Genomic DNA, 26,458 nt, shown 5'->3' on the forward strand with positions numbered 1-26,458 from the left:
ATTTTTAAGTAAATTAATAATGAATGTCTAGTCACCAAAATTACAGCCCACTCAGGGTTATTTTTACCATGCTGAACTAACTATTCTAATGATATATCCAGCCAAATTGGAAATTGGAAAATTTTGCTGCTAAAGGAATTTCCATGCATAGTTTAATAATTCAGCTACCTGTAGCCCTGGGCAAAATACATTGCCAGCAGGATGCTTTTTGGCAAAGTCATAGTCAATTATAATAATGGAAATTTTAAATGCCCTACCAATAAATGTTGGAATTATCTGTGGAAAAGGAAGGGGTTCAGAACATTACTGCAGCATTGTTTCATTACCATAAGTAAGTACATTTTATTCTTGGAGACCTATGTAAGTTTGATAGTTAGTTATTTTAGGAAACAAGAAAATAAGAATAGTAGACCTATTGTAAGTGGGATACAATTATTTTTCCCTAACCTCCAGCCCTGCAGCAGTTCTAGTACCAGATGTTAGATGAGGAGAGTTACTCTTCTAAGCTTTACAGACTGCTAAATAAATTATCTCAAAGTTTGATTCAGTAAGAATTTCAAAGAGTTAATTGTCAGTATTGAACTTTATCAACTATTATTTTCATTCATTTTTGAGTATCTATTTTGCATGAGGCATTGCTCTAGGGAGTTGGGAATGTATCAACGAATAAAATCATCAAAGTTCTTCACTATTGGAGTTCAAATTCCATTTTGGGGGGAGTAAGGAAATAGATACTAAACAATGGATTTTATAAGTAATGATTTTGGTTTGTTAGAAAGTGATACGTAAATAGAAAAGTAAAATGGAGGACAGTGAATCAGGAATAGGAGAAGAGGTTGCAGCTTAGAGTGGTTTGGGGTGAAATGATAATGCCACAGAAACGGAGTGTGCCACATGCATGGGGGAGTAGGGGGTGGAGCTGCATATGTCTCTATTTTCAGCAGAGAAGGCCTGTTAAGTTATTAAAAATACATCTCATTGTCTCCCTCTTCCACTTGTTGGAGTGCTTCCTGGCCTTGCTCTCAGAGCTGAAGATGACATAAATCATAGAAGAAATAAATGGTACCGTCTGGGCTTTCTGATCTTGCAAGGTCCCACCTAATTTAAGCTCTGGTGGATAGTCTATTTCTCATTAGTTGTCTCAATTCACAGAGGATGGAGAAAGAAAGCACTGAATGAGATGTGCAGCTCAACTCAATGAGCACTCGTTAGCCCCAATTATTTGGCTAGGACAACTTTATTCAATTTAATGGAATCCAAAAGTCAGCAGTTCTTATGGAGCCTTCAATGTGCTGTAAAACAAACCACAGATAAATGAACTGTCTGAAAGAATAATATGAGGCACTGCTAAACAAGTGTTATGAAAGAGAAAGATCACTGTAATCTAGAGTGAGTTAGAGTTAGGGCTTTCTGGAAAAGTGAGACCAACATTACACCTTCGAAAACTCTAATGTGGTGGTGATGCAAGTGGAGGAAAATAGGAAAGAGGCAACAACATCCATGAAGACACAGAGGCAGAAAGGGCAGTGGCCCTGGGATAGTTAAAAGAGAGAAGTCTAGCTGAGGGACTTCTTGACTTGACTAACGGCAATTAGCCATGACTAATAACGCTTTCCACACTCCAAAGACTTAGATGGGGGGATAAAAAAAACCATCTACATTAGGCAGACTGTGGTAGCCTCCCTAGACACACAGAGCTGGGCCGGATGAGCTCCGGCACTGAAGTGATCTATTATCTTTCACCATAAAGAGTACAAGGGAAACTAAAGATTATTACCTCCACGAAACAAAAAGATGTCTTCTTTTGCTTCAATCACATAGATATATTCTACTGGTCTAAAAGTATCGTCTCACTTCTTTCTGTCACACTGTGAGGACTTGAGTCAGAAGAAAGTTTAAATACAGGGATTGAGCTGGAAAGAGTGGAAAGAGAAGCAAAGAGGGGGAAGCTGTAGGAAGGACGAAGGCGCCCGCGAGATACATGGTTACTGCTTACACCAAACAAGCTGCCTTGGGAACGCTTCCCCCAAGCAGCCAGAATGCTCAGTAGTGGAAGACACCTCTATTCCTGTAGGCGAGTCCTGGGAAGCTGGTCAATCTGCAAACGCCAGTTCTAGGCAGTGAGCTCGGTCTACTTGTAAATCAAGATTTGGGGAAAGAGTACGGTGGGTGGCATGGTTGACACTGTCATCAGCTCCCTCCTCTGGCTTCTCTGGTCATACCCCCATCTACTCTCACTCAGCTACACCCCACCCTCGGATTTTTGATGGACGCTGGGTCCCTAGTAACCACAGCAAGCGCCTCCCCCGCACTTCCTCCTTCCCCCACCCCTCACCACCACCACCCCGGCGATGGAGCCTACTCTGCTCCAAGCCGCCGCTAAGACCCGGAGAAGCGGAATTTCACTTTGAAACTCCCGTGCCTCATGAGGGCCGGCGCTGGGCATGCTCAGTAGCCGCGGCGCTGCTGCTGGGCTGCTGGGCTGGCGCGGAGTCCACCCTGCCGTCTCCGCCTTGGCTTCTGGGCGTCCAGAAGGCCAGGCATTTGCCGCCTCTGAGCGCTTCTGTTCCCCTTGCCCGCAACCTCCTACTCTTCTTCCTCTCTCCCTCTCTTAGGGAGGTTGAAGCCGGTGCTGGTTTCTGTCGGCGCCACAGACTGACTGCTCTGCAAACCCCAGCCGAGGACCTGCGAACGAATCCCGGAGACTAGAAGACCCTTGGCGGTGACTCTTTCTAATAGTACTTTACCTGAAGAGGGGTCGTGGTGGAGTTTCTCCTCCACCTCTCAATGCAAACACTATGTGGAAAGCAGTCGGCTTCCCTGCGCTGTGCCTGCTCCTTAATCTTCACACTGCAGGTAAGGGGTTGCCAGGCATAGAGCCGGAGCTGTGCATGAGATGGGAAACTGCACATGCTTAAGGACTCTAGGAAAAGCTTGCCTTGCGAAGAAAGCCTTTCTAAAAAGGTAAAGCAGGACAGTACCTGACAGGAAAGGGGTGAGGGAGTCGTGCACCTGTTGGAAAACTGAGGCCGAAAACTTAAGCTAAAATTAGATCTTGATTTGTCTTTACCTTATATGAAACTAGTGAACATTTTCAGTATGAATGCAGGTTTGCTCCCCACTTCGCCTCCCCTCGGTCTAGATTCCCTGCTCTTGTTTCTAGGCTATGCACTTAACTGTCAATTATTCAGGAGAGGGACAAGACATTCTGCTGGATGTAAGCTTTTCTACTGCAGCGGCTACATTCATAAGGTCTCTTGGTCTAGCGAGCGCTCATAGGAAAGCATTGACTGTAACCTGATGGACCACATCTCCGCCCAAAAGATCGAAATACATGGTTCACATTAGTGATGCTGCTCCAGGCTCCTTTGGCCCCTGCTCTTGTCACTCGAAATTTCTAAACCAATAAGAGGAAGGAAAGGTTTCAAATAGAATCCTCTTGTCTCTTTCAGCACCATGGCTAGCGTCCGCTGGCACTTAAAAAATAAATAAATAAAAATAAAAATTACAGTTCCAACCCTGGGGTAGGCACTGTCCCTAGGACACATTTGATAAGGTGTAACCAAGAGTAACAATGAGACTGCTCCCAAATATAAATAGATTTGAGGCACCAGAATCAATATCAAGTCTCATGTGGAAGCAAACCTTGAGAAGTACCTGAGAGATATTATATGTGGTGTCCCTGCTTTTTGGATACATAGCACCTCTATTTTATGCAGAGGACTTGCTGGCTGAATTCCTTATCATTGTCACACACACATGAACCGAAATAAAATATGGCAGAGATATTTTAGAAACCCTACTGTGACAGCAATTGTCCATGCAGTAGTCCTGTAACAACCAGAGACTAGGCATTTTCCCAGAGTGTGCTTCTCATCCAATCACACATATCCATTCATTCCTTCAACCAACATTTGCTGAGTGTATACTATGTTCTAGGGGTAATGAGTAAAAATAATTGTTTGAAATTACAATCCTTGTGGTATCTTTTTTAAAAGAGTGGGTGAATTTTATTCTCTGTGTGCAATAGTGGGAGTGAAATATGGTTGTTTCTTATTCCAGCTAATGCTATTATTTAAATGTATCATGAATCTTTTGAGCAAGTAATGCATAGGATTATTAAAGCTATTATTAAATACACATGTTAATTGTTATAATTATGATGTTATATTGTGGGCTTTTCAATAGTTCTTTGGTACATTTTGAAAACCAGAAAATAGCTATGACTTGATTATTAAATTATTTGCAAACAGCTGTAGTGAGTTCTTTCATTATCACATACAATTCTTCAATGCTGAAATGTGGGACAAAAACATACACATTGGGTTGAGTTTTATTTATAGTATTGCTTAATAATAGACGGATACAAACATTCATTACAGAAAAATCTCAATTCTTACTAAGTTAGCAATGATTTAGTTGGTCTGCCAACAATATCAGTGTAGTCATTTTTTTCAAAACTAACATATAAAAAAGTTTAAAGATCACATTTAATACATCTTGAGTAATTATATCTTAAAAGTTATAAATAAACTTAAGCATGTGAAAAACATGTCTTAATTTACTGTAGATGAATATTTGGGATGAGAAAAATAGAGGACTTTTGCTCATCAAATGAGAAACCTAAAAGCTTGTAGCCCTACATTATACCTGGAGCTCTGCCAAAGGGTGTATTACCAAAGCCAATCCAATCCACCTCTACTTCAACTTTTTAACTGCAAAACAAAGATAAAAAGTAAGATTAATCAACTAATTTTAATTTAATAAGACAATGCATTTAAGGGAATTTTTATATTTCAATTGCAAGATGCTAAATATTTATTGTATTCATATTTAATATGGTGAAATATATTGGTGTTTTATCACAGTGGATTGCAAGTTTAATATTATAGTTCTCTTGCCAGTTTTATTTTAAATGCATTTTAATTTTAAATGCAATTTGTGGGTCACAAGCGTCATCAGATTAAAATTTATCACAGTTATCTAATGACATTGTTAGGGCTTTTCATCAGAACTGAAACAAACATAGCTCCTTGGTCTAAGCTTCTATACATTGGAGATTAACAAAATAAGTGCACAGGATGACAAAGATCGAGAAATCACTAATATCTCTACTTGTTGAAGGTGTGAGTTTGTTACTTTTGTGGAAGACTTTTCTCTCAGGACAGAGGCCAACTTCATAAAGAAGGGAAATGAATTCTATACATTTACATCTCTTTAATTGTAAAGCTAATTGATCCATTTTGGTTATGCCCGGGGTATCAGCAACTGCTTTATGCTGGTGGAACTGATGACATCTTATAATGCTTTAGAGATGGGAGGAAAGGGTTGATGGGATGTAAGTGTTCTTTTTAGCTATACTAGGAACTGTTGCCTTCAATATAACCATGCCTGTAATGATAAGTAGCAAATTGCTTGCAACTTGAGTGCCATCTCCCATTATTTTGGTTATGGTTGCCTAAGACACTGTCGGGAGAAAAAAGAAGATTATGACATTGAATTCTGGCTAGGGAGAAGCATATGGTCTATAATAGCTGTGGGGGAAAAATGAGGAGTGGGTACAGTGCTGTGTAAGTGGCATCTCTGGGTAAATTAACACTAAAGGATTACTAAGCTTGGTTCTTGTTAGAGAAGCTGGACACAACCCTACCCATGGCAGCCGATTTTTATAGATCGCCTAACAAGGAAGCTGTGGTTATTGTCCATTCAACTGCTTATTTTACAGGTGAGAAAATGAAGATCTAGAGTATTAAAATGGTAGTTAATAGCATAGTCAGGATAAAAGCCCAGGCTTCCAGATCCGTGGCTGCATACTGTATAAAATTATACACTGGTTCTACAATAGGTGAGGCCACCACTGATTAAGTTAGTGGTGTGAAATACTTTTTACCTAACTGTCCTTATTCTTTACTCTTTCTGTGAACCAGTTTAATATATAAACTCCAGTTGAAAATACCACTTCAGGAATATTCAAGAAGGCAATTAAAAGCCATCACAATAATATGAATGGTAAAAAAATATTATGTGGAAGATCCACAGAGCTTATTTTCTTCAGCATTTCTCCTCTTTCTTTGTCCAAAGAAGCATATTCCATTTGAGGAGATATTATTTATAGGGTTGTATTTTAGTTGCAAAAGAGTACATTTTTGAGATATATTAAAAATTCTCATGTGAAAGCTTTCTTTTTCCTAGGGAATGTTTTGCTAACAAAATACAGAAACTGATTTCAATCCATTGCTTTCTCTTTGAGTTCTGGAAAAGGTTCTTTCAAATTTCCGTGTTGCTCTCACTATCAGCCTTTTTGAATGGCACAAAGACTGCCTTCAGTGTATCTCCTGAAACTATCTCTTCACTCTCAGAGAAGTGCATAGTCAATTTCTCTAGTCTCTGAGAAGAAAGGTATTCTATGATGGTGCCAAGAAGATCTAGGAGGTGATTTGCAGAAGTACCACCCTCAAAAGAAAGGATAGACTAACAGGTAAATGATATATTTTAAGATTTTAAGATGTTCCTTAGAACTTCAGAATTTGTTTTTCCTATTGAAAATCACTCAATATAGACCTTACAATGGTCTAGAGTCTCTCTTCACATTATTTCTATATTATCTCTCACTACTTTCTTCTTTTTTAAATCTCTCTCTAGCCATATTTATCCTTCTGTTTCTAGAAGATGCCAGGCACTCACCCTTTCATATTCTTTTGCTTTTTTCTTTCTCCAGGTATCTCCATAACTTAATCCCACAATAATTTTAGGTCTTTAATTAAATATTACCTTCTTAGTGGGGTTATCCTATTTCATATTTCATCTTCCCTTCCCCCCATCACCCAGATAAAAATTCTAGCACCCTTTCCCTGCTTAACTATTTTTTCCCCAGAGGTCTTCACCACTTAACATACAATTTATTTTACTTTTGTTTGTTGTAGTTTCCCATCTCTGTATTAAAATGTAAGCCCGTTTAGGGTACATATTTTTGCCTGTTTTGTTTATTGTTACATGTATTGGAGATCCTGGGCTATTTAGTACCTGGGGGCAGTTCCTGACATAAAATCTTTCTAAAAATTAAATAAATATGTTAAATAAATAACGATACAGTGATATTTCTGGTCTCTTCTTTTTGCATTTAATATCTTCTTAACACCCAGAAATAACACACATAGTCAACTTTGCCACTTCCAGAATGGACTTAAATGGAGCTCCTTTGTCCAAAACTCATGTTGCCTCACATGCCCCCAAAACATACTATCTCTAACAGATTTTGCTGTCATTGTGAACTGAAGGGCAATAAAGGATGAGTTTGTGTTAGACCAGAGCTACTAATCAACTCAGTGAAAAAAGTCTTTCAAACTGATTGCCAGATGTTGTGCAGCCTAAATACTTTGCTGGTTGGCTATATTTTCACTTCTCAGTGAAATGCCTTGTACATGTAGGAATGGCTACAGGGATCAGCAGATTTACAAACAGAGAGTCCAATGCACTAGAAAAAACCGATTTGCTTCTTTGGTACTTAAGAGACATAGGAATATGTATATTTGAAATGACATATTTCTAGTACCTCCAATAGAATAGCACCTTGCATATTCCATTGAAAATCACATCCTGCCTAACACCTTGTAAAAATTCTGGGATGCATTATGCACATTCAGCCTTTTCTTCTTTATTTCTCACCTACTTCTCTGTCAACTTCAGTCCTCATCCTATCATCCCATGGTTGAACATAATTAAATAGGTCATTATAATGTACATTCTTGTTATCAATGCATTTCCATAGTACTCATCTATTTTGACCCCTTTCCAAATTTTAAAATTTTTCCTCACTTGACTTCCACAGACAGTTATTACTCCCTAGCTTCCCTCTTATCTCTCCAGCCATTTCTCAGTTTGTACTTTTAGGTCTTCTGCTGTGTATTATTTAACGGTCAGTGCTCTCTACATCTTGTCATTGATTTTTTGTTATTTTTCTCTGTATACAATCTCCCTGGATAATTATACTCAGACATGGATGTCAAAGATTCCAAAATCCACATTTCCATCTCAGTTATCTCTCCTGAGCTCTGGTTCTATATTTAAAATTACCTAGAAGTCATTGTATATTCCATAGTAATCTTTTCGTTGTTATTGTTGTTAGAGACAGGACCTCACTCTGTCGCCCAAGCTGGAGTGCAGCGGTGCAATCATGGTTCCCTGCAGCCTCGACTTCCTGGGCTCAAGCAATCATCCTGCCTCAACCTCAGAGAGTGCTGGGATTACAGGTGTGAGCCACAGTGCCTGACCCCACAATAATCTTATATTCAACTGTTTTTAGTCAATACTTCTCATTACAATTACTCTTATAAATATTCCCTAATATTGTGAATAACACCAGGATTCCTCACAATGACCCAGGTCTGAAACAAATAATTCATCCTAGATCCTCCCTTTGCTACTTTCATCTTAAAGGTTACCAACTCTTTTCATAAGGTCTCTACTCTCCATGTTCATGTCACTGCCTTGGGACAGATCCTTATTTCTCACATAATATCTTATGATGACCTCCTATTAAATTTATTCTTTATAATAATGTCAGAGGTGAAACTCTTAAAAGCATACCTGATCATATTCTTCCTCCATAAAATTCTTCAATACAGCTATCTCCTTTTCCTTTAGAATAAACTCCAAACTCAAGGCAAAGTCTTTTGTGATGAGGTCTTTTCATCATGCCCTCCTTTGCACACTAATGTCAAACCAAGACAAAATTTCCTTTAGTTTGCCATGTCTTGAATCATTTCACGTACTGTTCTACTTCTCTTAAATACCAATACTCTGTTTCCTTATTTAGATGACTCTTTCTCCAACTTCAAATATTGATCAGGCATAGCCCACTTCGAGAATCTTCTTTTCTTGATTGCCTCACCTCATTCAAGTAGCTCTCCTACATTTCCCTTTTCAAACCTGTATATTCCTCTGTCAATGTACTTAACCTGTATACTGAAGTTTTTTGAGAACAATAACATAATTGCAGCTTTATTTCTATATACTTATTCCCTAGAACTATGCTGGTTACCTAATATGGCATCAGTAAGTATTCAATTAATGAATACATATATTAAATATATTTGGTAAAATGAATTATGATAAATTAATTTACATTGACCAAGAGATAATATGTCATCTTCATGACCATAAAGAAGATAATCGACTTTACTACTGTTCTCTTAATGCAATTTATACTTATTGACAACAAGGAAATGGAGATGGGACAGAAAAGTTTCTATTTAAATATAGTCCATAAGATAAGTTTGTATCCCATGGGCATGATATTATTTGTAGTGTACTTGTGTGCTGAACTCTTTCTAGATGTCTAGACATTCTTGCATGATTTTCCAGTACTAGTTAAGAATAGAATGAGATTAATTTTTTTTTTAATTTAAAGAGCTCAGAGAGTTAGATAAGCAACATAGTATGATAGTTGTCCACTAAAGAATGGACCTGGAACTCCTAACCCTGATTACTGATTGGTTATTATCTACCTAGAGCAAATATAAGACATTTACCCATTCAAAACCAGGTGAGAGTGTGAGACAATGGCTTCAATAAATCAAGACCAAAAATAATTCAACCCTCCTTTTCTCTCTGAAATAAAAACCAAATCATCATACAACATGTCTGAATATTTGAGTGGATGTATACATTTTCCTCTCTCATTTTATGTGTATATGGTCCTTACGGAATCATAAAGTTTTTGGATCCCATGCATTTTTTCTTGTAGAAGACATTCTTACACCTGAGGAATGGAGACTATTTTGTGAATTATTTAAAAATCACTTTGTGTGAGATGATCAGATCAAAAATCAAAAGCCCATTCATTGCCATTAGTATTAGAGATAACATGGATGTTACATTTTATGGTAAGTTTATTGTTAAATCTTACAAGTTGTTCTGTGAGTCAAATTCAAAAGCTAGTGAAAGCCATTTTTCCTTTAGAAGGGGATTTGAAAGATTCTACTTGGCCCATGAGTGCATTTTTCATCTTCAAGGCATTTACAAATGCTGACACATTTAGAGTAGCATTGATGTTTCCCAACATGAAGGATGTTAGTAGTTTTGAAAAAGAAAAATGTAATGCTAAAATATTATTTTAAGATCAAATTTTCTAATGCTTCTGTACCATATAATGTAACTATAAGTGCCTACTATAGTAATGATATCTGCCACAGAAAGACAATTAGCAAATTTATATCGTGAACATTAGCACTTTCCATATAAATCATTTTTATTCATAATGACTGCATAAACTTTCCTCATAATCAAATCTCATTTGATTTTAATATATTAAGATGTTAATGTCCATTAAAATTGCAGCCACATGGACCAACAGCAAAGCAAAACTGTTTATATTATGCAGCAGTCTAGATCTATGTCTAGTTGCACTGAAGCAAATGCCAGGTTCACTGGGGACATGAATTATTTTTTCCTATTTCTATTTTATTTTTTATTTCTTTTTTTTTTTCAGATCTAAAGCAATGTCCATTTTCTGACTTAAATGAGAAGACTGACCTCAGGCAGTCCTAAACTACTATTCTTTGGAAAGGAGCACTAAATGAGCACAGAGTAAAAGCATCTCACAGTGATTCACTGGCCTGTACAACACTATGTACAGAGCAAGACTCTACAGCTATTTTACTGTACTAATGATCCAATTCCTGAGGCATACTGGAGAGAAAAGGAAGCAATAAGTGCACAGAATCAGTTCATCGCTGGGTGACTTTCACTTACCTGGGAAAAATGATCAAACATAGTATCATAGTGAGTTAGGTTGAAAGACCATCAATCCATGAATGTAAAGGTATGGCTTTCAAATAATAAGCAATTTACTTTCTTTGTCTTCTTGACTCAAGGTAGTATTTTTTAAATTCTCCCTGAAGAAAATAAAGTAGCTTAAATAGAAGAAAAGAGGCCGGGCGCGGTGGCTCAAGCCTGTAATCCCAGCACTTTGGGAGGCCGAGGCGGGCGGACCACAAGGTCAGGAGATCGAGACCATCCTGGCTAACACGGTGAAACCCCGTCTCTACTAAAAAATACAAAAAACTAGCCGGGCGAGGTGGCGGGCGCCTGTAGTCCCAGCTACTCAGGAGGCTGAGGCAGGAGAATGGCGTGAACCCGGGAGGCGGAGCTTGCAGTGAGCTGAGATCTGGCCAGTGCACTCCAGCTTGGGTGACAGAGCAAGACTCCGTCTCAAAAAAAAAAAAAAAGAAAGAAGAAAAGAGAAAATTTAAACAAGTGGAAATGTCATGTTTCTAGATAATTTTTTAGCAGAATTCCATAGTAGCTGAGAGTTAAGTGGGATAATATATCCAAACCTGCAGTCTTAGTGAGTGTCATAGAGGTGTTAGGCATTATGTGATTAGACTAAGGAGATGATATATGGTTAACTTGTACCTTGGAGGAATTTCTTGTTCTTTTTATGTTTATGCCAATACTGAGTAAGCATACACACCTAGATAGATTTTGAGTTCTGAGTGTTTTTATTTTCAGTTGAGCCTTTTCTTGATAGTTTTCATCTGTATGCTATAGGCAGGAGCCTGACCATATGTGCAGGTTTGTAGTGAACTATGAAGCTCTAAAACATCTACCTCCCTGCAGATATCTCTCCCAATGCCTTTCCTAAAAGTTTTATCTAAACATGAATTCTAGCATCATGTCTTCAGCAAGTTCTACTTAAATTAATGTGAAATACAAATTTCTCTTGGATATGCCTGATTGTGACTGAAAATGTGTAACATTTACACAAACATCATAAATCTGAAATGTCTAGTTCCTACTGCACTGCCTTGCTTAGCAGGTGGTCTAGACTTGTCCTAGGATACATCTTCCCAATTAGTCCCTCTGGGGACCCACAAAGGGTGGAAAGTTCAAGCATGGACCAGGGACGTTGCTCATAGGTCTCTAGGCTTCCCATCTGTTGTCTACTCCTCTGGCCATCCTTCTTGTCTACTGACCAACTGATACTCTCCTACTTGCCGTTTGTAGCCCACGGAACTTCTAGGCCATTGGGCTGCAGGTCCATGAGGAAGGCTGCCGGTGGTTCTGCAGATACCAGCCAAGACAGGGCTGTTTGAATGTAAAGGGATAGAAGGGGGAGCATGGATATGGGAAGAACATAATGGAAAAGGTCACATGCAGCCACAACCTATTCATGGAACTACTCACCACTCCCCTAAAACCCAGGCTACTCAGCTGACCCTGCTTTTCCAGGACTCTTCTCTCTGCTGATTTTACCTCAGGTGACCTATTATTTATAGCTCCAGATTGACTCCCTTGGAGACCTGTAGTCCACAAGAAAACTCAGAATTCAGTTACAGAAACTTTTTCATGATGCTTCCCTTCTCTATGCAAATCCAGAGACACATCCAGCAGCTGTTTCAGTGCCTCTGAAAATTCCATGACATTTGAGAAGCTCACTAGGGCAATTCTCATGAGTCCTCACAAGCCTGGTCCCCTTGGGCATTTGGGCATGGCTCTTGGCATTGCTGGGCACCTCTGTATCTCTACAGCATCAGGATTTCCCACCAGGCATTCATTGGTTACTTTTGATTTATTTCCTCAAGCTGGGAATGTCTGATATTTAGAGTGCTTAAATTATAAATTTTATCATGTTATTTGTAACTCCTAAATCTGAGCATTAACTGAAGCTACAAAAATATAATAGAAAGTCTTCCTCTCAAGACAAGCATTGGATTTCATATGGAATAGACAAATAGATTTCCTTTTGAGACAGGAAGGAGATAACAAATGAATATTTCCTAAATCCCTGTGATGTGCTAAATTCTACCCAAGGTACTTTTGTAAGATAACTGTCTTACCTTTTAGAATTGAAAAATGTTTTGAAATGGCATGCTTGTACTTTAGAAACAACAAAAATATTAACTCATGTAGTACAATAAAAACAAACAAACAAAAAAGTTTGGGCTCTAGGATCTGACTACCTTAGTCTGAATCCTATCTTCTGCCATTTAAAAAGCTATTGTATAAGGCCCTGCAGCATGGAACCTGGAACACTGAATATATTCAATATTAGTAGTTGTAGGAGTTATCATATTAACATGTAAAAACTTTCATTGGTCCTGTATTTCCTAGAGCTGGAATATAAGACCAATGAACAGAAAATATGAAAACAAAAATGGTACACATTGACTATTGGCCTATTTTTTTAAAAATCACTCTAAAACCTTCATTTGTGAAGAGTGCATGCTATGAAAATCAAATAAGCATATCCCAAATTTTAAAATACTAGTAACCTTCATCTTATAAATTTTTAAATGCTCATAATTAGCAAGTTCATGCTGAAGAAACTAAACGCTGCTTTCAAAACAAGTATATAAGAGAAAACCTCTAACCACCAGAGTCACTGCCACCATGGGCAACGTTTCTTCTGACACAGTATCCGTCAGTCTCAGGGATTGGGTGGGACATGCGGTATCATCACTCCTGCTACCCTACTCTACAGACTACATGAAACGACAACATCCAACAAAGGCCAAAACACTCCACTTCTAATGCTGACTTTCAGTCTTAGACAAATGTGTATTACACAGGGAAAGTTTGAAATCCTACAATGAGTTTATGTGAAGGGGGCCCTGATTAAAAGAGGCTTTGCTTATACTAATATTTTGTTTTGTTCCTTTGAGTGAAGACTTGAAGAAGTTTTTCTACCCTGATGGAAGGATTCAGTTCAGATTAAGTGAAAGGTGTACACTTCTTTTGTAAAGTTTGGTGAAAAGCTTTGTTCTGGACAGGAGTGCCAGCATGAAATGTGTCCCTGACTATATGTACATTCTTAAGCAGATAAATTTTAGAAAAATACATATATAAAAGTTGAGGATCTGGAAAGTGATTCTTCATGCCTGTGCACAATTTGCATACTCCAATTTGAAAATCCTGTCCACATATCTTTGATGTGTGTGTGGTAGGGGAGGGCATGCACTTTGTGAAATAAGAGTTCTTACACATGCAATTAGGGAATCAGGTGTCCTGTCTCCCCTTGGGTTAAGTTTTGCTGAGTCTGCAGCAAATTTCCAGTGGGTGCAGGATCAATTCCTGCCAGTCCAGGCCTGTCTTGTGCCTCTGGTGCCCAATACCTCCCCACGCAGCATCAGCTCTCACTGCTGGCAGCGCCCTCACATCCTCCCTCCACCAGCCCTTCATGTCTTGAAGTTTACCCTTGGGAGCTATGTTTCTAATCCGAGCTTCAATCTCCAATTTTCTCTTTCTTCTCCACCCTCAGCTAAACTGGGTAGTTCCTGCTTCCTATTCCAGGAGAGATCTCGTCTCAGAAAGGATGTGCCACACTGATCTACTTCAGATAAGAACAGCTGTTAATTATATGGCCCTTCCTTAATTTTCATTTTTCAAAGAATCATTAGAAAGCCCAGCCTTAGCCCAGTGCCATTAATTTCAAATGGTGGATGAAGGAGCTAGAACAAGATGGAATAGCACTGTTGAAAGGGTCTACCAAGTGCCCCTCAAATCCCTAAATTCAGGCAAAGGAGACCCGGACAGGGATCTCTTCAAGTGGCCAACTACAGACCTTTTTCCCCATTGATATGGTTTGGCTGTGTCCTCGCCCAAATCTCATCCCGAATTGTAGTTCTCATAATCCCCACCTGTTGTGGGAGGGACCAGGTGGAGAAAATTGAATCATGGGCGGTTTCCCCAATCCCGTTCTTGTGGTAGTGAGTTAGTTCTCACGAGACCTGATGGTTTTATAAGGGACTTCCCCCTTCGCTGAGCACTCATTCTCGCGCCTGCTGCCCTGTGAGAAAGGATGTGTTTGCTTCGCCTTCTGCCATGATTGTAAGTTTTCTGAGGCCTTCCCAGCCATGCGGAACTGTGAGTCACTTACACTTCTTTTTCTTTATAAATTATCCAGTCTCTGGTATGGCTTTATTAACCACGTCAGAATGGACTAATACACCCACTTTCCTCTTCCCTTAATATATGAGCATTTATATCTCTGTAGTATCATTACTATGGTGAGACTTTAATATTTATGTGTTCTAATGTTCATTTTGCTGTGTTTTAGTATAATTCCTATTCTGCTATGAGAATTATTCTTAAAACAGACACTTTTTTTTCCTTTGTCTTAAAATTGGAGCCCAGTTTTTAAGTCGTCTGGAGAACTCTGCTATGAAAACAATGGAGATAGTTTCTAATCTTTATAATGATTTGAAAACAATTATATTTTAGCTTTTTGTATAACAATGAATGACGTATAAAATTAACTTCTAAATGTACTACTTCATTATTCAGTGAGTGCATACGGAACCGAATTCCTGTGATTTCTGCAGTCTTAGCTTTCTAGCCATATGAGCATTTTTCTCCCGTCTGCCTTTCCCCAGAGGGTGTAGTTTGATAGTCCTCTCTAAATGGCTGTATAACATTTAATATATAGTAGCATTCACTCCTGTCAGCCTCTCCTCCCAGTATCCTTTGACTCAGGACTTCAGAAACTGGGGGACATCTGATTGCTGTACCTCAGCTGGCACACATTTCGTTTCTTCCAGCAGAGTCCGAGGCCGGAGGTCTTAATGCTCATTCTTTCTTCATGACTTATGTCTAGTCACATTGTCCCAAGGTACTGTTTTAATTGTATTATGTTCCACTCTGTAATAGATATTTATCAAATGAAAAATAACTCTATTAAAGCTGAGCAAAAATCAGGAAACATGAACCCCTTTCATTGCAATTTTACCACCAGCATATAGCAGACAATGGATTTTTCCTGAAACGGCTGTCAATTCTGTGACTCCCAAATAGAGTTTTACACTGTTCAGCTCAACTTTCAATGGATAAACAGGGAGAAGAAGTAAGGGATATCCAGGGTATTTATGCTGGGCTGAGAGTGGAAGGAGGAGCTGCTTTTTCTAATAGAATATTTTGAGAAATGTGAAAAAAAAAATATAAGGAAACTTTACAGAGTGATTAAAAATCATTCCTTAGATTCAGAATAGAGGAAATTAGAGCTAGTACTATAAAAATAGGACAACTACTTTGCTATTGGTTTCTTTATTTTTATTATAGATATATTGGACACATCACTGGTCAAATATGTGGAGAGTTTAAATAATATTAAAGAATGTCAACACTTCCTGGTAGAATTATGTTTTCACATCTTAGTAGCCAGTGCATAGACTGGATCTTAGAAAAACCAGTCCTGGAAGGACGTGTTAAATTTTTTTTTTTTTTTTTTTAGTTTTCTTTAAGGCTAGTCAATTGAAGGATTAGGAGCGGAGAAGGAACAAAGAAATCTGCAACTGCTTGTGATCAATTAGTTGTAAAGACCACTGCATTGGGACCAGCCTTGGAAGTGTTCTTTTAATGATAAGTTTATCCAAGCGTTTTTTGGGTCCATGTTCGTTTATAATTTTGGCAAAATTAATTATTGTCATCTTATAGAAACTCTGATTTTTGTAAAGAAAACTTTTTATAACAAAATGACTGATTTAAGGATAAATATTTTTGTCAAATTTGTTATTTGGTGTCAGGACACAAAACAACAATATGTGTGCATACAAATATATACATACATGTGCATATATTGTTGGAACATAACAGGCACAGAAACTGAATTCTGTAAAACCAGCTTTGTATATAGCATATGTTATATTTTGGAGATTATCCTAACTAACCTTGGTTGTCATATTTTGGGAAAGCTGTAATGTTTATCAGTGGGGTTTAGTGTTATTACTGTTGACACTTTTAACTGGACATTAATATTCTGGTTATCTCTTGTTACCGTTACCAATAGAATGATAGAACAACTAAACAACAGTTTTAATACTAGCCTCATTACATCCCAGGGTATAATTTCTGGAAATCCCTGCTTCTATAAGTTCCCAAAGGGTCTTTTATAGTATTTATGGAAAACTTATTTCTTTAGGAAAAAAATCAGAACCATGCAAAATCTGTCTAACTGAATGGTGGCTTCTTTTTTACTGAAGTATATTTCTAATCTAGTTGTAGATATGCAAGAACCAGCTACATTTTCTGATGAGAAGACTGAGGCTCATTGGGATGAGCTAACATAGATGGGAAGAGAGAAGTTGGGAGATCATTTAAATTAGAATCTAGGTCCCTCATTTGTTTCTTAATTCTTTCCTCTTAATCAAAAGCATTTTTTTTCTTTCTCAATACTAAATAGGCATTTTTCCCAAAAGAACTTTTATTGGTACCACTACGTATTTTTAATTTTCCTGAGAGGTGTTAACAAATCAAATAAATGGGAGCCTAATCATTTCTTGCGCATAAATTCCCAAGGGAAGCCCCTGATACTATCCATTTATGTCCTTCTAGAGAAGAAGGCGTTAACATTCCTAACAAAACAATGATTGTCTTTTCAAAAACTGATTACACAGCAAAAGCCTTTTTCTGATTGTTCACTTTTTCAAGTCTCTTTAGAGACCACTGTTTTATTGTTTCCTTTCACAACTTATTGACATTGACTTAAGTACTTGCAATGCAAGGATTTATTCTGAGAGGGTGTATACAAGGCCATTCTACCTTATGCATGCAGGAATAACCAACACTGAATTTGAAATAATGAATCATAATGTACTCTAACTTAACATTGTAATTTCATTCATTTCTCTTTCCTTTGTGAAAGATCTCTTCAGAGGCTACCAAGGTCATATCCAGAATGACATTTCAATTGTGCAATTTTATGACCATCAAATCTCACTGATCATTTTCATGTAAATGTTGTTTTTATGATAAAAGTACTTTTATTTTAAATGCAGATTAGTATCTTTGACAAGTTACTTACTAAACATTCTGTAAGAGACTATCCCTCACAGGTAGGAAAAACTATCACTGAACTCTCAATGAAGACGAGAAATCCTACCACGTATTTCATATCAACTTTCTTTACAATAACTCTTTCAATTCCTCTCCAGTCTCCTGAAACCTTCCATCTTTCCTCCCTAATCCTCACTCTCTTATGAGACGACTTCATCTCCTTCTACACAGAAAATACAGACACCATCGGAACATTAACTTTCTCAACTTCCAACACCAAACCCATTAACATCCCTAATCTCCCTCCCTGCTACATATAATGAAATAAATACCTTCCTCAAATCCAAGGCTCATTCCTCTGCCTGTACTGTGGGTCCTCTCTCCTCCTATCTTCTGGGGGAGTTCAGTCTACTAATTATTCCAGCTGCTTTCTCTTATATATAATCACTCCTTTCAGCTGGCTCCTTCTCCTTGAGGATTAAATGTGCAGAAATCTCTACCTTCTTAAAAAGAAACCAAAAACACATCCCTCACCCTATCTTTCCTTCCTGGTAACACATACGCACTCTCTTATTACACCCAAATGTGATTTTTCCACTTATTTTGTTTCTACTTTATCTCCCACTCAGTCCTCATTTCAATTAAATTTAGCTTTCTGTCCCTTCCCAACACACTGACACTACTTTTTATAAATTCATCGATGATATTTCTTATGAAAAAGACTTAAATTTAATGATGCAAAAAGATATGTTTGATATAGTTATGCTTGAAAAAAGTAGCTTACAAAACATGTATAACCTATTGACTTTTTTGGTGTATAGTTCTATGCATTTTTACACATGTATAGATTCATGTAATCACAACCACAGTCTGGATACAGAACAGTTCGATCACCACAAAAAACTTCATACTACCTTTTTGTCTCCAACTCTTCTACCCAAATAACCACTGATCTGTATTTTGTAACTATATTTTTTGTCTTTTGAGAATGTCATATAATGGAAAAATACAGTGACTTTTTGGAGACTGGCTTCTTTCACTCAACCTACTTCCTTTTATATCCAAGTTGTGTGGATCAATAGCTCATTTCTTTTTACTGATGAGTGGTGCTACATAGTTTAGATGCATCATAGTTTGTCTATCCATCCACCATTGAAGGACATTAGAGTTGTTTCCATTTGGGGGCAATTATGAATAGACTTGCTAATAAAATTTGTTTACAGACATTTGTGGGAATATACATTTTTATTTCTCTAGGGTAAGAATATAGAAGTGAAATTGTTATATCATATGGTAAGTATGTGTTTAATTGTCAAACCATTTTGCAGAGTGCCTTTGCCATTTTGCATTCTCACCTGCAAGGTCTGAGACTTCTAGTTGCTCCAGATCCTCTCTAGTATTAGTACATTTCATTTTACCAATTCTAATATCAAATCACAATTTTTAATATGCATTTTCATATTGGCTAATAGAAATGGACATACTTTCATTTGCTAATTTGCCATTCATGTATCCTCTTTAATAAGGTGTTTGTTCAAGTCTTTAGTCCATTTTTAAACTGGTTTGTTTTCTAATTGTTGAGTTTTGAGAGTTCTTTATACATTCCAGTTATAGGCCTTTTGTTGGATATGTGATTTGTAATTATTTTTCTCCCACTCTGTAGCTAGCTTTCTCCCTTTCTCAACAGTATCTTTCATAGAGCAAATTTCTTTTTATTCTGATGCCATCCAGATTATCTTTTTCTCTGTGGATTGTGATTTTGATGGCATGTCTAAGAAACCTTTGCCTAACCTTAGGTAATAAAGATTTTATTCTATGTTTTCTTCTAAAAGAAACATAGTTTCTTAAACATAGTTTCTTCTATAGTTTATACATTACACATTTAGAGCTATGAACCTTTTTAGTTAATTTTGTATAAAGTGTGAAGTTTAGGTAAATGTTCATTTTGTTACATATGGATGTCTAATACTTTAAATGTCATTTTGAAAAGACTATCCTTTATTGTTTGTGCACCTTTATCAAAAATCAAATGGTAATATTTTCTCTGAATTCATTTTTAAAATTTTATTTAGCAGTTATTTTATTTTTGATTTATATTTTTAACTGACAGATCATAATTATACATATGGGATAAAATGTGATGTTTTTATATATGTATACAGGGTAGAATGATTAAGACAATTAACATATTTATCACCTCACTTGTTTAGCATCTTTGTGGTGAGACATTTCAAATTTATGGTCTTAGATATTTTGAAGTACACAATAAATTATTGACTATAGTCACCCTGCTGTGCAATATATCTCAAAATTTATTTTTCCTGTCTATCTTAAACTTGATATCCTTTAACCAACAACTCCCCATTCCTTCCCCATTCCCTGTCCCAGCCTTTGGTAACCATCATTCTACTCTCTACTTCTCTAGATTCCACATATAAGTGAGATCATATGGTATTTGTCTTTCTATGCCCACCTTATTTCACTCAGTATAATGTCCTCTAGATTCATCCATGTTGTCACAAAGGTTAGGATTTCCTTCTTTTTATAAGACTGAATAGTATTACATTATATGTACATGCTACCTTTTCTCTTTTTCTTATATGTTATTGGGGTACAGGGGATGTTTGGTTACATGGGTAAGTTCTTTAGTGCTGATCTGTGAGATTTTTGTGCACCTATCACCCAAGCAGTATGCACTGCAACCTATTTGTAGACTTTTGTCCTTTGCCCCCTCCCACTCTTCTCCCTGGTCCCCAAAGTCCATTGTATCATTCTTATGGTTTTGCATCCTCATAGCTTAGCTCCCACATATCAGTGAGAACATATGATGTTTGGTTTTTCATTCCTGAAGTTACTTTACTTAGAATAACAGTCTTCAATACCATCCAGGTTGCTGCGAATGCCATTAATTCATTCTTATGGCTGAGTAGTATTCCATTGTTTGTATATATAGATAGAGCTATACATATATATAGATATCTATACATATTATAGATCGCAGTATCTCATAAATATAGATCTCAGTCTCTTTACCCACTTGTTGATTGACGGGCATTTGGGCTGGTTCCACGATTTTGCAGTTGCGAACTGTGCTGCCATAAACATGTTTTTGCAAGTATCTTTTTCGTATAACGACTTCTTTTTCTCTGGGTAGATACCCAGTAGTGGGATTGCTGGATCAAATAGTAGTTCTACTTTTAGTTCTTTAAGGATCTCCACACTGTTTTCGATAGTGACTGTACTAGTTTACATTCCCACTAGCAGTGTAGAAGTGTTCCCTGATCACTGCATCCACGCCAGCATCTACTGTTTTTTGATTTTTTGATTATGGCCATTCTCGCAGGAGCGAGGTGGTATTGCATTGTGGTTTTGATTTGCATTTCCCTGATCATTAGTGATGTTGAGCATTTTTTCATATGTTAGTTGGCCATTTGTATACCTTCTTTTGAGAATTGTCTATTCATGTCCTTAGCCCACTTTTTTTATGGGATTTTTTAAATGGGATTGTTTCCCTGATCATTAGTGATGTTGAGCATTTTTCATATGTTGGTTTTATGTTTGTTTTGTTCTTGCTGATTTTGTTTGAGTTTGTGTAGATTCTGAATATTAGTCCTTGGTCAGATGTATTATGGGAAATGGTATAGAGGTTCCTCAAAAAAACTAAAAATAGAATAGATTATGAAGATTTTCTCCCACTTTTTGGGTTGTCTGTTTACTCTTCTGACTGTTCCTTTTGCCATGCAAAAGCTCTTAATTAAGTCCCAGCTATTTATCTTTGTTTTTATTGCATTTGCTTTGGGGTTCTTGGCCATGAAATCCTTGCCTAAGACGATATCTAGAAGGGTTTTTCCAATATTATGTTCTAGGATTTTTAGTTTTAGGTCTCAGATTTAAGTCCTTAATCCAACTTGAGTTGATTTTTATATAAAGTGAGAGATGAGGATCCAGTTTCATTCTTCTACACGTGGCTAACCAATTATCCCAGCACCACTTTTTGCAAAGAGTATCCTTTCCCCACTTTATGTTTTTGTTTGCTTTATCGAAGATCATTTGGCTGTAAGTATTTGGGTTTATTTCTGGATTCTGTATGCTGTTCCATTGGTCTACATGGCTATTTTTATAGCAGTACCATGCTCTTTTACCCATTTGTCTACTGATGGACACTTGGGTTGTTTTTGTATCTTGGCTATTGTGAATAATGCTTCAGTGAACATGGGAGTGTAGACATCTCTTTGACAATTGATTTTAATTTTGGGGAGATATACACCCAGAAGTGGGATTGATGGAACATATGGTAGTTCTATTTTTAGTTTTTTGAGGAACCACCATACCATTTGCCATAATGACTGTACAGGTTGAGGATCCCTAATCCAAAAATCCACAACCCTAAATTCTCCAAAATAGAAAACTTTTTGCATACCAACATGATGCTCAAAGGAAATGCTTGTTGGAGTATTTTGAATTTTGGACCTTTTAATTAGGGATGCTCAATTGGTATATATTCTGCAAATATTCCAAAATCCCAAAAAATTCAAAATTCAAAACATATCTGGTCCCAGGCATTTTGGAAAAGAAATCACCTGTACTCATTTACATTCCCACCAACAATGTGCAAGAGTTTCTCTTTCTTCCCATCCTGGCCAACTTAAGTGTCATCTTTTTTGATAAACCCATTCTAACGGGTGTGTGGTGTTACCTCATTGTGGCTTTAATTTGCATTTTCCTAATGATTAGTGATGCTGAGCATATTTTCATGTGCCTATTGGAAATTTGTAAGTCGTCTTTTCAGAAATGTCTGTTCAAATCTTTCGCCCATTTTTTAACTAGGTTAATTTTTTTGGTATTACATTGTTTGAGTTCCTTATGTACTTTTGATATTAACGCCTTATCAGATGTGTGGTTTGCAAATATTTTCTCCCATTCTATGGGTTATCACTTGACTTTGTATGTTTCCTTTGCTCTGCAGAAACTTTTTAGTTTGATGCAATCCCATTTGTCTATTTTTGCTTTAGTTGCCTGTGCTTTTGGGGTCATATTAAAAAAAATCACTGCCCACACTAATGTTGTGGAGGTTTTTGCCTATGTTTTCTTCTAGTAGTTTTATTGTTTTTGATTTTATATGAAAATCTTTAATTCACTTTTGTGTATGGTGTGATGTATGAATCCAACGTCATGCTTCTGCACGAAATCTCTGTCTTTCACCATTGATCTGTTTGACTATTTCTTTGCCAATACTGCACTACTACCTCAATTACTATAGCTTTATAGTAAGGTTTAGAATTGAGCAGTTTTTTTAACTTTATTATTTTTTCAAAATTGTTTTAGCTTTCTATTTCTTTTGCCTTTCTATGTAAATTTTAGAATCAGCACATCTATATCTACAAAAAATTCTAGTGATATTTTGATTCTAATTGGAGATGACTGACATCTTCATTATGTAGAGTCTTCTAATTCATGAACATAGTATATTTGTTTATTTAGATCATCTCTGATTTCTTTGTTCAACATTTTGTAGTTTTCTGTGTATATATGTATGTATCATATATATGTGTCGTATGTATGTACGTATCATATACATGTGTCGTATGTATGTACGTATCATATACATGTGTCGTATGTATGTACGTATCGTATACATGTGTCGTATGTAGGTACGTATGTATGTATCATGTATGTATATGTATCATATGTGTGTTGTGTGTATCATGTGTATCATGTATGTATGTATCATACATTGTATATGTATGTATGTATCATATATATCATATATGTATGTATCATATAGGTGCCATATATCATATAGGTATCATGTATCATATATATGTATGTATCATTCATATATATCATACATGCTCTGTTAGATTTATACCTAAGTATTTTATTTTGGGGTCAGCTTTTTTTTTTTACTTTTACTTTTTAATTATACACTGCTAACTTATACAAATGCCATTGAGTTTTGTAGGTTGCCTTTATATTGTGTGACCTTGCTAAACTCACCTGTCAGTTCTAGGAAGATTTTGGTAAATTCCTTGGGATTTTTTACATAGACAATAATGTCATCTGCAAATAGAACAGTTTTATGTCTTTTGCTCCTTTTCTTTGTCTCATTGCACTGACTAGGACTCTTAGTACAAGGTTATATAGCAATGGTATGGGTGCCTTGTCCTTGTCTTAGAAGGGGAGCATTCAGCTTTTCACTATTAAGCATAATGTTTGCTGTGGGGTTTGGTGTAGGTACCTTTTATCAGGTTGAGAACATTCTCTTCTATTTCTAGGTTACTTAATTTTTTCTTACTATGAATAGACATGCATTTTATCAAAGTTTTTTCATCAGTTAATATGACTATTATTTTTCCTCTTTAGACTGTCAATAGGGTGGGTTATATAGATTATTTTTCAAATATTGAAGCAGACCTATATTCCCAGGAAAATCAGCCCCATTTGGTAGTGGCATATGTCTTTTTATATATTTCTGCATTCAATTTGCTAATATTTTGTTGAGCACTTTGACATTTGTGTTCATGAGCAATATTGGTCTATAGTTTGTTTTTGTTTTTGTTTTTAGGATTGTCTCTATCTGCTTTTGTTATCAGGGTAATTGTGGCTTCATCAAATGATTTTGGTGAATGTTCCCCCTTCTATTTTCTGGGAGAAATTATATAGATTTAATGTTATCTTTTTCTTTAAATGTTTGGTAGACATTTTTAATTATGCCATTTGATCCTGCAGATTTTTATTCAGAAAAGGTTTAAGTAGAAATTTCGTTTCTTTTATAATTTTAGCACAATTTGGATTATTTATTTCATCTTTGGTGAGTTTCAATAGTTTGTGGTTTTCAAGGAATTATTTTATCTAAATTGTTGAATTTATGTATAAAAGATTGTTATTTTCCTTTTTATACATTTTTACGTCTGCTGAGTCTGTAATGATATCCCTCCTTTCATTTGATATTAGAAATTTGTGTTTCTGTCAGTCTTGCTAGAGTTTTATCAATTTTACTAACCTTTTCAAAGAACTAGCTTTTGTTTCACTCATTTTTCTCTCTTGTTTTTCTATTTTCAATGTAGTGATTTCTACTTTTAACTTTTTAATTTCTATACATTTATTTGACTCTTTTTTCTTGTTTCTTAAAAAGGAAGCTTATATTTTTGATTTGAGACCTTTTTTCTATTCTAATATAAGCATTTAATGTTATAATTTTTTTCTCTAAGCACTGTTTCAACTGCATCCCACAAATCATGATATGTTGTATTTTTATTTTAGTTCAGTTCAAAATATGTTCTAATTTGTCTTGTGACTTTCTCTTTGGCCCATGGATATATACATATTTTTAATTATACTTTAAGTTCTAGGGTACATGTGCACAACGTGCAGATTTGTTACATATGTATACATGTGCCATCTTGTTGTGCTGCACCCATTAACTCGTCATTTACGTTAGGTATATCTCCTAATGCTATCCCTCCCCTCTTCCCCCATCCCACGACAGGCCTGGTGTGTAATGTTCCCCTTCCTGCGTCCAAGTGTTCTAATTGTTCAGTTCCCACCTATGAGTGAGAACATGTGGTGTTTGGTTTTCTGTCCTTGCAATAGTTTGCTCAGAATGATGGTTTCCAGCTACATCTATGTCCCTACAAAGGACGTGAGCTCATCCTTTTCTATGGCTGCATAATATTCCATGTGTACATGTGCCACATTTTCTTAATCCAATCTATCATTGATGGACATTCGGGTTGGTTCCAAGTCTTTGCTATTGTGAATAGTGCCACAGTAAGCATAGGTGTGCATGTGTCTTTATAGCAGCATGATATATAATCGTTTGGGTGTATACCCAGTAATGGGATGGCTGGGTCAAATGGTATTTCTAGTTCTAGATCCTTGAGGAATTTCCACACCATCTTCCACAATGGTTGAACTAGTTTACAGTCCCACCAACGGTGTAAAAGCGTTCCTGTTTCTCCACATCCTTTCCAGAACCTGTTGTTTCCTGACTTTTTAATGATCACCATTCTAACTGGTGTGAGATGGTATCTCATTGTGGTTTTGATTTGCATTTCTCTGATGGTGAGTGATGATAAGCATTTTTTCATGTGTCTGTTGACTGCATAAATGTCTTCTTTTGTAAAGTGTCTGTTCATATCCTTTGCCCACTTTTTTACGGGGTTGTTTGTTTTTTTCTTGTAAATTTGTTTGAGTTCTTTGTAGGTTCTGGATATTAGCCCTTTGTCAGATGAGTAGATTGCAAAAATTTTCTACAATTCTGTAAGTTGCCTGTTCACTCTGGTGGTTTCTTTTGCTGTGCAGAAGCTCTTTAGTTTAATTAGATCCCATTTGTCAATTTTGTTGCCATTGCTTTTAGTGTTTTAGACATGAAGTCCTTGCCCATGCCTATGTCCTGAATGGTATTGCCTAGGTTATCTTCTAGGATTTTTATGGTTTTAGGTCTAACATTCAAGTCTCTAATCCATCTTGAATTAATTTTTGTATAAGGTGTAAGGAAGGGATTCCATTTTAGCTTTCTACATATGGCTAGCCAATTTTCCCAGCAGCATTTATTAAATAGGGAATCCTTTCCCCATGTCTTGTTTTTCTCAGGTTTGTCAAAGATCAGATGGTTGTAGATGTGTGGTATTACTTCTGAGGCCTCTGTTCTGTTCCATTGGTCTATATCTCTGTTTTGGTACCAGTA

At 36.6% G+C, this 26,458-nt stretch overlaps 1 protein-coding gene across 2 annotated transcripts in view; it reads left to right on the plus strand.

The window, feature by feature from the left end:
* Positions 1-2,339: 2,339 nt before the first annotated feature.
* Positions 2,340-26,458, plus strand: part of PTPRR (protein tyrosine phosphatase receptor type R) — a 289,686-nt gene continuing 265,567 nt past the window's right edge. For both annotated transcript variants that reach the window (XR_004439734.1, XM_033221272.1), the window contains exon 1: positions 2,340-2,856. Coding sequence is in view for 1 of the 2 variants with exons in the window: in XM_033221272.1 (XP_033077163.1) it covers positions 2,799-2,856 (58 nt within the window). In the remaining variant the exon portion in view is untranslated. The remainder of the gene's footprint in view (positions 2,857-26,458) is intronic.

This window comes from Trachypithecus francoisi, unplaced genomic scaffold, assembly GCF_009764315.1.
Source record: "Trachypithecus francoisi isolate TF-2019V2 unplaced genomic scaffold, Tfra_2.0 Lachesis_group11, whole genome shotgun sequence".
In the NCBI taxonomy this organism is placed as follows: domain Eukaryota; kingdom Metazoa; phylum Chordata; class Mammalia; order Primates; family Cercopithecidae; genus Trachypithecus; species Trachypithecus francoisi.